At 44.9% G+C, this 13,224-nt stretch overlaps 1 protein-coding gene across 7 annotated transcripts in view; it reads right to left on the bottom strand.

Moving 5' to 3' along the window:
- The window catches only part of LOC100380752 (unconventional myosin-IXb), a 117,269-nt gene that overhangs the window by 40,430 nt on the left and 63,615 nt on the right, over positions 1-13,224 (bottom strand). For 6 of the 7 annotated variants that reach the window (XM_014149215.3, XM_014149211.3, XM_014149212.3 and 3 more), the window contains exons 5-22: positions 13,109-13,208; positions 12,498-12,598; positions 12,082-12,211; positions 11,521-11,610; positions 10,981-11,097; positions 10,567-10,701; positions 9,433-9,554; positions 9,053-9,194; positions 6,861-7,056; positions 6,343-6,418; positions 3,552-3,665; positions 2,173-2,212; positions 1,798-1,920; positions 1,603-1,683; positions 1,388-1,498; positions 911-1,036; positions 675-824; positions 359-516 (exon numbers count right to left, since the gene is read on the bottom strand). In XM_014149215.3, coding sequence (XP_014004690.1) covers positions 359-516; positions 675-824; positions 911-1,036; positions 1,388-1,498; positions 1,603-1,683; positions 1,798-1,920; positions 2,173-2,212; positions 3,552-3,665; positions 6,343-6,418; positions 6,861-7,056; positions 9,053-9,194; positions 9,433-9,554; positions 10,567-10,701; positions 10,981-11,097; positions 11,521-11,610; positions 12,082-12,211; positions 12,498-12,598; positions 13,109-13,208 — 2,112 coding nt within the window. The remainder of the gene's footprint in view (positions 1-358; positions 517-674; positions 825-910; positions 1,037-1,387; positions 1,499-1,602; positions 1,684-1,797; positions 1,921-2,172; positions 2,213-3,551; positions 3,666-6,342; positions 6,419-6,860; positions 7,057-9,052; positions 9,195-9,432; positions 9,555-10,566; positions 10,702-10,980; positions 11,098-11,520; positions 11,611-12,081; positions 12,212-12,497; positions 12,599-13,108; positions 13,209-13,224) is intronic. The other variant, XM_014149210.3, reaches the window with a different exon arrangement.

Here is a 13,224-nt window from a genome sequence, read left to right as displayed (position 1 = left end):
TTCACACATACAACACAGAGTTACACATGGAATAAAACAAACATACAGTCAATAATACAGTAGAAAAATAAGTCTATATACAATGTGAGCAAATAAGGTGAGATAAGGGAGGTAAAGGCAAAAACAAGGCCATGGTGGCGAAGTACATACAATATAGCAAGTAAAACACTGGAATGGTAGATTTGCAGTGGAAGAAAGTGCAAAGTAGAAATAATAAATAGAAATAATGTCTTTTACCCAAATAAATTCAATTCAATTCAACTAAGTCAGTGTTTACCGGTAACTCAAGGCATTTCACACTTTATAAATACTACACTAAGCAATGAATATATTTCAGTGGTGTGGCCTCGTGCTGTACCTTCTCCGTGCGGAGTGCCCTCTGGCCAGAGCCTGGATCTTCATGATGCTGGTATGCCTGCGGAGGTACTCTGACCTCTGTCTGGAACCCTTCCACACAGCCTGGATCAGCGTGGCCGCTTGACACTGCCGTTCCTTGCGGTGTCTACGCCACGCATGCTGGGAGGGATGAACACGGGCAAGAACAAATTATTACCCTGACAATTTCTTTGTAAGAAATAGATATTGAAAAATACTAGATTTCTAGGCATTTCGTATCAGGAAACATTGCATCTTTGAGCTGACATCTGTACAGGACGGGTTATCACAAGGCTTACCTGGATCAAGATGGCCGCTTGTCTCATCTCCAGGAAGTACCTCCTCTCCAGGCGGGCCCTGAACCAGTACTGCAGGAAGATGATCTTACGCATCACGTCCTTGTGCAGCGTGTCCTGCAGTTGCTGACGCTCCAGCTCCTTCAGGTAAACCTGAGGATCGCAATTTAATTCAAGACAATTAAAAGACAATTAAAATGTATTTCTGTGAGGAAATTGTGGAGGTGAGCTTGTCTTACCTTGGTTTTTCCTATCTGGTAAGTGGTGTGGTCGAGCGCCATTCTCTGGAACAGGGCCGAGATGTCCTCTGGCTTGGAGGCTGTAGCATTCTTGGGCAGCAACACTCGGAATTGCTCAATGAATTCCTACAGGTACACATTTATAATAGCTATTTTGTTTTGACAGACATTGCTCAATAAAAATGTTCCTTCTAACATGCAAGAAATAAAGAATATGTTTCACGGAGGACCGAGTGTCTGCGGGTTTTTGCTCCTCCCTTGTAATTAGTAAGGAACTACCCTCACCTTGTTGTCTAGGGCTTAATTGAAAGGAAAAATCTAAAACCTGCAGACCTCAGCCCTCCATGGAATGAGTTTGACAACCCTGATATAAAGCAATTATTTTCATTGGTAAACAATGAATGTCAAGTATCAACAACAGATATTGTTTCAGACATTGCTTCTGGCTGTCTGAGTTATTAAAGAGGTGCAGTGTACCTGGAATGTGTACTTGGCTCCATAGCCAGACCTCCGGATGCGAACCGTCTCTAGCATGCCTGTGTAGTGCAGCTGCTGCAGCACCAGGGTCTCGTTCAGACACATCTCCTTCTGCACACACACAGATACACAGCACATCATTAGAGGGACTCATCATAATCATTTATCATCATCATCATCTTGGTTGTACATAATAGGGAAAAAAGGGGCGTTACCTTCTCAGAGTTGGAGCGAATACAGCGGATGAAGAAGGGTTCTGCTCTGCCCAAAGTCTCCAGCAGTTTAGTCAGAGAGGTCTGTCAATGTAAAAAGGATTTCATATCAATGAGACTAACTTCAATAAAGTCCTGCATCTGCATCGTATGTTAGTGGCTGTCTGGCTGCTGTATTTGATGGTGAGATCAGCTGACCTGGAACTGAGCACTAATGCTGGGAGTCTTCTTCTTCTTGTTGAGGTGATGCAGAGACTTGGCGGTGCGGTCGTGGAGGGTTCGACCCACAATGAACTTCAGGGAGCGAGAGTCCAACAGGCTCTAAGGAATAGCATCAACATCACAGAGTTCTAAACGTCTGCAGACATCACCTCAGTGTCGCTGATAGTCTCGGATGATTAAAATGTTATATTTTGAAACATTTCTATTAGATAATTTAGTGATCAAGATCTGAGATAATGAAGAAATACGAATAATTTCAGGTGGTCGGATGTCATATTTACAGGTCATGTGTCAGATTGTATGCATGTAGGAGTGGACGTAGCTAGCGTATGTATGATACTGTAAGTTTACCTTAGGTATGATCTGTTTCTGCTTGGCATTCTTGTTTTTCCTGTGGGAGAGGGAGAGGTTAGTGAGACGGGCTCAGCACAGCGATGTCGCTGAGGAGCTCTAGTGGTGAGCGCGTTGGGGGGTGAGCCGTGTTGTTAGTATGGTGAGTCATTCTCAGTCAGTGAGTCGTGAGGGCTTGCACCTGGAGTATGGGTGGGCTGACGGACGGACAGACAGACACACGGATGGGGGAATCCAGCCAAACAATCAAGACAGCCTGGATGAGACCCATAGGGCTTATAGGAGTAGGATACCTGTTCCTCCAGCTATCTTGTTTTGATCATATCAGCCTTGGATTATAGTGGAACTGTACTATGTCCCAACTAAACGATTTCAGCCTTGGGTTTATTACAGTGGTTAATTTGTGCGGTCAACACTGAACACATTTTTCAAGGGAGACTCAACCGAAGGCTTTAGTTTTGTTTCTTCACGGTGTTAAATACTTGCATATGTTATACCCAACAGCCATAGTTCTATATAAGTTAAAACAAGCTATGATTTCCAACAAACTTTTGGGTTCTTTCAGACTTCACATTCTTAAACAGTTTAATCTAGAAGCCAATGCATTCATGTGAGTAATGTTTGTTCATGCAGCAGCTGTGCTATTGAGGCCATCATTGCATCTCCAGCTTTCATCAAGTCCTCTGTATCTCCATTATAGCCCATATGGGCAACAGCCTCGCTGCATTACAACATCAGCCTCATGCTAATCAACATCACATTGGAAGCCAGTCTCTATGGGCTTTGCAGTCCACTATCACGAGCAGGCTAGTGTTGTTTGCAGCCATCTGCAAATAACTAGGATTCATGTTTTCCATGAGGTTTGGTCTCAAAACAGCCAAATACCCAGCCTGTGTCTTAAACTGTCTGTCACGTGTTGAGCATGAGAGATTAGGAATTATGTCTTCTATCTGAATACATAATTCTGTTTCCCGTTTTGGACTAGGATTTATTTGTTCTTAGTCAAATCAGGTGTGCTAGTGCTGGCCTGGAACAAAGATTTGCAACTAAGGGGATGCCTCAGCCCCCAGGAGGACTGAGGTTGAGCACTGTTAAAGCTGGGTTAGACCACGGTAGGCCAAGCTGGGTTAGACCACGGTAGGCCAAGCTGGGTTAGACCACGGCAGGCCAAGCTGGGTTAGACCACGGTAGGCCAAGCTGGGTTAGACCACGGTAGGCCAAGCTGGGTTAGACCACGGTAGGCCAAGCTGGGTTAGACCACGGCAGGCCAAGCTGGGTTAGACCACGGTAGGCCAAGCTGGGTTAGGACCACGGTAGGCCAAGCTGGGTTAGACCACGGCAGGCCAAGCTGGGCTGAGCTGAAGGGGCTACAGACTCACTGAAGGAGGTGTCGAGGGAACCGCAGGCGACCCCAGGACTGCAGCAGTTTGCGAGGGTCCTCACCGTCCAGCTGCAAGTCCTTAATGGAGCTGATTATCTGGGCATGCATGTCCCTGAATCAACCCAGCAAGGGCCACAGTGGGTGAGGAAGATGGAGGGTAAGAGACAGTGGGAGGAGACGGGAAGGGGTGTTGGGCATGGGGCATAAGGGGAGGACAGAGGGGGGGAGGGGGTAGAAACACCGCTGTCAGGACACCTCAAAAGACAGAAAACACCCCACCACCAAAGAGCCCGCTTCCCAAGAGAAACACACCAACAGACCAGTTAGAGGTCTGAAGTTGAGATCATGTAAAACTGGTGTTTAATGCTGCTTCAGTCCAGACCACCCAGCCATGGCTAAAGTAGAGTATAGAAAGACAGAGGTTGTGTTCTCTCACACCATACAGTAAGTAAGTACTGTGAGCATGCATTCCTGAATCAAAGCTTCACTGGTTGATGTATTTTATCCATGCTGGTGTTACACTGCTGCGGACTAGGATTGGTCATTGGACTGGTGTTATACTGGTGGTGAATAGGGGAGACTGTTGTTGTTAAGAGGGCATATTGGCCATATATCACAAACCCCTGAGTTGCTTTATTGATATTATAAACTGGTTACCAACGTAATTATACCAGTAAAAATACATGTTTTTTCAAACCTGTCTGATATACCACAGCTGTCAGCCAATCAGCATTCAGGGCTCGAACAACGCAGTTTATAATACTCTACTTACATCTGATGAATTAAATCAAAAGGAAGTCAGGCAGGAAGGGCTAGGCTGTAAGTAAAAGGTACCATAGACAAACTAGCCCAGTCCAAGAACAGCCCCTAAAAGCCCTGACCTCTTCAGTGTTTTCAGGTCTGAAGGAACCAGATAGGTGGAAGCATAACGGAGGAACCTCCCCTAAGCTTATCGAAAGCCTAGGTGGATCTATCCCCATATTGGTTACACCTATCAGATCTATAAAAACACATAAGGGGTAGGGCCTAAGGAAGGTGCTAGGGGTGGTGTTTTGCTTACTGCTCAGTTCCTCTCTGAGCATGCTCATATTACGACAGGGGATTTTGGTCCATTTCGAGACTACAATTATGTTATCCTCGAACTTTCTCCAAAGGAAATTGTTTATTACATATCCTCTCTCATCACAACTACTCCAGGACATGATATGTATAGCACTTTCCCTGACCTGATTCATGTACCAAACTTTACTACTACTATGTATTACTGTGCACATGTTCTTAATGCTGTACTATCATGTATTAGTGTGCACAGCCTTGCCAGTTTCCTCCCAGTAATGAGTAAATTATCAGAGCATGGCAGCACTAACACCTTCCTGTGTTCTACACTAACCATAATAAACCTGGATGAAGAGGCAGATTACCATGGCTGAGAGAGGGAGAGAAACAGAGAGCGAGAAAGGGGGGGAAATATAGGAGAAAGAGGAGAGAAAGGAGGAAGAGAATAAGAACAAGATGCAGCCTGTCGATGATTAGAAAGGACAATGTTTGCAGTGTTTTCAATGATTCTATTAAGTTTATTTCTCTGGCTGCTTTCCCTTTCCAAACTAAAGAAATATATGCCTACGGCAAACCTTCATGAAGTTACCCCCCGGGTGCACGTTTTGGTTTTTGCCCTAGCACGTCACAGCTGGTTCAAATAACCAACCCATCATCGAGCTTCGATTATTTGAATCAGCTGTGTAGTGCTACGGCAAAAAACAGCTTGTGAAGATGTCGTCGATGGCCTCTAGGCGGCGCTTGTCGGAGTGATCAAAGTAGATAGAAGCCTGTATGTGGAGGGGAGAGAACAGCACTCGGGGTCACCCAGGGGCAGGGGAAACAACACAGAGGCCAGGATGAGATGAAGGAGGATTCATTCCACTGTAGAGATACATATCATTCTATTTCTATGGATTTGACTGAGCTGATGGCACCAAGCCAACTGTTTCAATAGTTTCATTCAGTTCCATTTACTAGAGGCTTATGGGGAGTTCCATTTGTCTCGCAGTACAGATGCACTTCCTGAAGAATCTTGTGATTTTTATGATATTACCATCTGAGTCTTCTTCATGTCATCCTAGGCGCAGGGACACTGGATAAGTCCACTGAACGGATACCCTGTCATTTGTCATCTTTGAGACAAACGGATTTCTTAAAAGACCTATACAAATACAATTTGATTGATTGACTGATTATCCAATCCTCAACTTGTTCTCCATGAGGAACCCCAATCAGGCAAAGTGATTTAAAGTATTCTGGGTAATCCTAAATACAATCTTCCATATTTATAGTATAGATTAATTAGACAACTTGGTCTTGGATCAAGTTAGTAGGGTTGTGCTTTTAAAGTGGATTTCTGATGGAAGAATAGTCCTTGGGCTTTAGCTCCACATGTGCACTGGTAGATTGTAACCACTGTGAATTCCTGCCTATCTGCAGTATGCCTCAGGGGACAGAGAGACCCATCTGCCAATCACATGACATCACACCCAAAACAACAGTGGAGGAGAGGAAGGCCTGTTTCCCAACCCTCCCATAATATGTCTCAAGATCCACACTAACATACTATCTTGTATGCATGGCTAGGGCCAGGAGTTATTCCTGCACGCTTGACCTGACCAGGAAAATATGCATGGACAATGCATCACTTCTTAAGTGGGATACAAGTGTGGATATTGGGACAAATGTAGTTTACCTTCTTCCCTGTGTGTCCCTCAGTCAGAGATCTGTGTGGTGGATCTGGGTCTTACCTGTACATTCTCTCTACAGGCGTGTTGGACCTCTGCAGCTCCCCCAAAGGAGTCCTGGAAGTAGGGCGCTGCACACCTGTTGAACAAACACAGACAAGCACCCACACACAGACAGGAACACAGACAAACATAACATGAGATTAGATGCCTAAAGGCTCTACGAGGACAGAAGCCTGGTCCCCATGACTACTGCTTGTCAAATAAATAAAAATAATAATCCAGTTGAGTTCTTTCAGAGGGCAACTCCCTGTTTAGTATTTCCTTGATTTAATTTAACGAGACACTTTTCTCATCTAGTCAACACAACAAATAGTCTGGCAGACTGAGGCTTAAGGGAGAAAAAAAATGGAAATTTAAGGCTACCGTTTCTCCCCAAACCATGAGCACCTAATTTCTAAGTAGCAGAGAGCTGTATCAATGCTCTGTCAGCTATACACTGTGCCAGTTGTGTACTATGTCTGTATATAATATCTAGTCATCTTCCCACTTTTCTACAGTGCAAGGTGTATATGTTCTACCTGTGTTCTTGGCAGCCCAGCAGCGTCCAGCCTCGTTGAAGGCAGCCATGCCTCTGATGGTGGCTCGCAGGATGCCCCAGCGGAACATGGCCACCGGGTCCATCCCAATCAGCTGACGCACATAGGCCCGGTCACTGCTCCGCAGCAGAGCCACGATATCTGGACGCATGTGGTCCGTGTTCTTCTCCCGGAAGTCCTGCCAAGAAGAGTCAGGAGTGGGTTCGCATGCTGAGGCCGTTTTAGAGACGCACCACTAAGACGCTGTTTGTAATCAGTCTGACACAGGAGGGGGCTCCCGAGTGGTGCAGCGGTCTAAGGCACTGCATCTCAGTGCAAGAGGCGTCACTACAGTCCCTGGTTCAATTCCAGGCTGTATCACATCCGGCCGCAATTGGCCCAGTGTCATCCGGGTTTGGCCGGGGTAAGCCGTCATTGTAAATAAGACTTTGTTCTTAACTGACTTGCCTAGTTAAATAAAGATTAAATAAAATAAAAATTAATAGTGGAAGCTTTGTCATGAATGAGTAATAACGTTCTGAACAATAATAATAATAATAATGCTGTCAATAACAATGAAGAGCTACACAAATACAAGAAACCTCCCTCAACCCCCTAGACATTACAGTTGAAGTCAGAAGTTTACATTCACTTAGGTTGAAGTCATTAAAACTAGTTTTTCAACCACTCCACAAATTTCTTGTTAACAAACTATAGTTTTGGCAAGTGGGTTAGGACATCTACTTTGTGCATGACAAGTAATTTCTCCAACAATTGTTTACAGACAGATTATTTCACTTATAATTCACTGTATCACAAATCCAGTGGGTCAGAAGTTTACATACACTAAGTTGACTGTGCTTTTAAACAGCTTGGAAAATTACATAAAATGATGTCATGCTTTAGAAGCTTCTGATAGGCTAATTGACATAATTTGAGTCAATTGGAGGTGTACCGGTGGATGCATTTCAAGGTCTATCTTCAAACTCAGTGAGAAAATCAAAAGAAATTAGCCAAGATCTCCACAAGTCGGGTTCATCCTTGGGAGCAATTTTCAAACGCCTGAAGGTACCACGTTCATCTGCACAAACAATAGTACGCAAGTATAAACACCATGCAAATCAATCCCGGAACAACAGCAAAGGACCTTGTGAAGATACTGGAGGGAAAAGGTACAAAAGTATTTTTATCCACAGTAAAACGAGTCCTATATCGACATAACCTGAAAGGCCGCTTAGCAAGGAAGAAGCCACTGCTCCAAAACCACGATTAAAAAAAACCAGACTACAGTTTGCACCTGCACATGGGGACAAAGATTGTACTTTTTGGAGAAATGTCCTCTGGTCCGATGAAACAAAAATAGAACTGTTTGGCCATAATGACCATCGTTATGTTCGGAGGAAAAAGGGGGAGGCTTGCCAGACGAAGAACACCCTCCCAACAGGGAAGCACGGAGGTGGCAGTATCATGTTGTGGGGGTGCTTTGCTGCAGGAGGGACTGGTGCACTTCACAAAATAGATGGCATCATGACGAAGGGAAAATGATGTGCATATATTGAAGCAACATCTCAAGACATCAGTCAGGAAGTTAAAGCTTGGTCGCAAATGGGTCTTCCAAATGGACAACGACCGCAAGCATACTTCCAAAGTTGTGGCAAAATGGCTTAAGGACAATAAAGTCAAGGTATTGGAGGGGCCATCAGAAAGCCCTGACCTCAATCCTATAGAAAATCTGTGGGCAGAACTGAAAAAGCGTGTGCGAGCAAAGAGGCCTACAAACTTGACTCCGTTACACCAGCTCTGTCAGGAGAAATGGGCCAAAATTCACCCAACTTATTGTGAGAAGCTTGTGGAAGGCTACCCGAAACGTTTGACCCAAGTTAAACAATTTAAAGGCAATGCTACCAAATACTAATTGAGTTCTGACCCACTCGGGAATGTGATGAAAGAAATAAAAGCTGAAATAAATAATTCCCTCTACTATTATTCTGACATTTCACATTCTTAAAATAAAGTGGTGATCCTAACTGACCTAAGACAGGGAATTTTTACTAGGATTAAATCTCAGGAATTGTGAAAAACTGAGTTTAAATGTATTTGGCTAAGGTGTATGTAAACTTCCGACTTCAACTGTACATGATAGTAAACAGGGAGCCTGTGACTGTGTTTGGGGGTGGATGTTCATTTATCCCTACCTTGATCTGGTACTTGACCTTCCCAGCGAAGTGTTGGATGACAAAGGCAGGCTCCATGACAGGCGTGGGCACAAAGTACTTCTTCCCCTGGTGCTGCTGCTTGAACTTGGCCAGCAGGGTCTCGTCAGTGGCACGGGGGAAACTAGAGAGCAAGAGGATGAGGAGAGAGAAAGTGAGTGAAGGGGGGAAAGATAATAAAGTGATAGATTCACCACATTAACCTGCATCTCATCTTATATGTAAATATACTGTCAATCATAGCAAATTAATGAACATTATCTTTAGGTTGCAGTCATTAAAAAAAAAAAAAAAACATATGGAATGTAAGTGCACCATCTCTTTAATGGAATATATATATTTTTTAAAGACTAAATCCTTACTTGCTCTCCTCGTCCAGTAGGTACAGGAGTCCAGTGGGCTTCTTGCTGATGAGGTGGATGCAGCCCACGTTGTCTGTGTAGTCTATGTTATGCCAGGTGATGCCCTCCGCCTGGTACTCCTCCTGTAACGGACAAATAACAGGCTTACAGTTAGGGAAGACACAGGATCCATCAGGGCTGTTATACTGTCCTTATGGAGAGGCACCATAGAAATATAATGACATAGAATCTACACTACATGACCAAAAGTATGTGGACAGCTGCTCGTCGAACATCTCATTCCAAAATCATGGGAATTAATATGGAGTTGGTCCCCTTTTGCTGCTATAACAGCCTATACTCTTCTAGGAAAGCTTTCCACTAGATGTTGGAACATTGCTGCGGGGACTTGCTTCCATTCAGCCACAAGAGCATTAGTGAGGTCAGGCACTGATGTTGGGCGATTAGTCCCGGCACGCAGTCTGCGTTCCAATTCAACCTAAAGGTGTTCGATGGAGTTGAGGTCAGGGCTCTGTGCAGGCCAGTCAAGTTCTTCCACACTGATCTCAACAAAACATTTCTGTATGGACCTTGCTTTGTGCACGGGGCATTGTCCTATGCTGAAACAGGAAAGGGCCTTCCCCAAACAGTTGCCACAAAGTTGGAAGCACATAATCGTCTAGAATGTCATTGTATGTTGTATTGTTAAGATTTCCCTTCATTGGAACTAATGGACCTAGCCGGAACCATGAAAAACAGCCCCAGACCATTATTCCTCCTCGTACCCGTTCTGTGAGTTTGTGTGTCCTACCACTTTGCGGCTGAGCCGTTGTTGCTCCTAGATGTTTCCACTTCACAATAACAGCACTTACAGTTGACCGGGGCAGCTGTAGCAGCGCAGAAATTTGACAAACTGACTTGTTGGAAAGGTGGCATCCTATGGCAGTACCACATTGAAAGTCACTAAGCTCTTCAATAAGCCCATTCTACTGTCAATGTTTCTCTATGGAGAATGCATGGCTGTATGCTTGATTTTATATACCTGTCAGCAATGGGTGTCGCTGAAATAGCCAAATCAACTCATTTGAAGGGGTGTCCACATAGAAATACTTTTGTGTATATATAGTCTATGAGAGGCAGCCAGGGCAAACTCACCTGCTCTAGTTTGAAGATATGCTGGTTGAAGTAATACTGAAGCTGCTCGTTGGCATAGTTGATGCAAAACTGCTCAAAGCTGTTGGTCTCAAAGTCCTCAAAGCCAAATATATCTAGGACCCCTATAGACAAACACTGGCACAGACCAAATCATACAGTAGGTCAGTCAGAAATGTAGATAAGTTGTTAATTGCTTCACAATGTCACTTGTATCATACTAGAGGTTTGGCAAGGTTTTTTTTGTTGAAAATAGTTTAATAAATGAATTGCTTAATAAGACATTTTTTACTTGAAGTTATTTGTGGGGCCTTAGGAATTGCCGACATGTCTGTCCCGGACGAAACATTGGAGAGGGGAAACTCTCAGCTGCATTCCTATGTGCATGCATGTGTGCGTGTGTTGTCGCTCTCTTACCGGGACAGATTCCTCCATGTCTTTCTTGTTGAGCAGTGCGTGATTGATGCGCAGGACAATCCAGTCAAACAGGGCGCTGTACAGAGACTTGGCCATGGAGTCTCTCGCTGTGATGGCCTGAGAGACAGACAGAGAGACAGAGAGCAAGAGAGATTAGGAGCGAATGGGAAGACCGACAGACGGACAAGACCGACAGAGAAGACCGACCGACGGACGGGAGAAGACCGACGGACGGGAGAAGACCGACGGACGGGAGAAGACCGACGGACGGGAGAAGACCGACGGACGGGAGAAGACCGACGGACAGACAGACGGGAGAAGACCGACGGACAGACAGACGGGAGAAGACCGACGGACAGACAGACAGGAGAAGACCGACGGACAGACAGACAGGAGAAGACCGACGGACGGAGAAGATCGACGGACAGACAGACAGGAGAAGACCGACGGACGGAGAAGACTGACCGACCAACCGACCGACCGATGGAGAGATATCAAGATAATGATAGACCTTAAAAAGACCGGTGGATGGTTGCCTACCTCACTGTGGCTGTAGGGCAGAATCAGCTTGTCATTGACTGTTACCGTTTTCCTCTTCGTCAGCGCCTCCACCAGCAACTCCTCTTTCACCTGGGAGGTCACACACACATAATTCTCAAGAATAGAGAGTAGGCTTCCTGTATAATCATTAGGGAAGAACCATCTTCACTGGACAATAATAGAATATATTGACTGTTTGGGATGTTAGTCATAATGAAACCGATACCTAGCCCACTCAAATAACCTAATTAGATCACTAATACTCCTAGGCCTGTTTTTCTCAAAGTGTTTCAGAGTAGGAGTGCTGATCTAGGATCACTTTTTCCTTTTAGATCATAATGAATAAGACAGGGGGACCTGATCGTAGATCAGCATTCCTACCCTGACTGAGATGCTTTGCGAATGCAGGCCCTGATTCAGCTCATCATAAAGACCTTCATTAGCTTAATCAGAAGTGTTAGTACATGGTCGGGACAAAAGAAATTGGTCCCTCCAGGACCCAGAGTAAAGACTAATGGTTGATTGGGGTGTAGACTACAACAGCAGACCAGACATTATTACCTTGAGCAGGTCTGAGAGGGTAGCCAGGACCTCCGGGGGTCCCACGTCCAGCCCTTCGTCTCGGCCTGTAGATTTCCTCCTGTACGTCACGTTGCCCAGGTACAAGATGGCCGACAGCACAGAGAAGATCCTACAGCAGACAGACGAGGGATACAATCATCATACCATAGAATCAAAATGAATAGAACAGACATTCTATTTCCATTGTTTCGCCACATCACTGCCAACTACTGTGACTACTGCCCCAGAGGAAAGCGTTTATTGGCAGTGCTTGCAGAGGATACAAGTAATACAAATTGACTACAGTATGCAAATATATGTATGACCTACTCTAATTGACAAATGTATAGGCAGCCATTTAAGGGATCGAATGGTGGTGTAGATTTACAGCCCATGACCAGGGCATGTCCACTCACTGTTTCTTAGTAGCAGACAGGAAGCCGACCATCTCCATGGCCTGCTGAAGCCTCTCAAAGTCATGGCACAGGTCTTCCTCATCTTCTATCTTAAAATATTGCTAGAGAGAGAGAGCGAGAGAGAGAGCGAGAGAGAGAGCGAGAGAGAGAGCGAGAGAGAGAGCGAGAGAGAGAGCGAGAGAGAGAGCGAGAGAGAGAGCGAGAGAGAGAGCGAGAGATATATATATATATATAGAATGGTTCATTAACATGCAGTGCACGTATTGGCAGAGAACAGAGCATATGCAGGCCATTCACTGCATGACAATGACTCCGCATACCAGGTTTACTAGCACTGAATCAGACGGGGAATGTTACCTTGAGCCAGTTCAAATACAGAGATTATTAAGACGCACACAACCCACGAATAGAATGAGAGACAGGGTACAAGGGAATGTACTCTAAATGAATATAGTCAAGGGCATCTGGTAAAAGAAGATAATGAAGGTAATGTACACAAGAGAACACAGCAGAATATCTGTCAAGGGCACCTAAGGGACTAGCTAATGGGGATGTGGTTCTTTCTTGCAGGGGGAGTGTACAGTAAGTGTGTGTACAGTACAGTACAGTACCTGCTTGAGGTAGAGGTAATCTTCAGGCTGCAGCAGTTTGAACTCCTTGCGCTCCTGCTCTGACGCTCCCACCAGTAGATAGTAAAACACATGGTAGTTCCTAAAGGGACACGGAA

This window comes from Salmo salar, chromosome 16, assembly GCF_965601325.2.
Source record: "Salmo salar chromosome 16, fSalSal1, whole genome shotgun sequence".
Taxonomy (NCBI): Eukaryota; Metazoa; Chordata; class Actinopteri; order Salmoniformes; family Salmonidae; genus Salmo; species Salmo salar.
The sequence above is the reverse complement of the archived record's forward strand: the minus strand, read 5'-3'. Positions and strand labels throughout refer to the sequence as shown.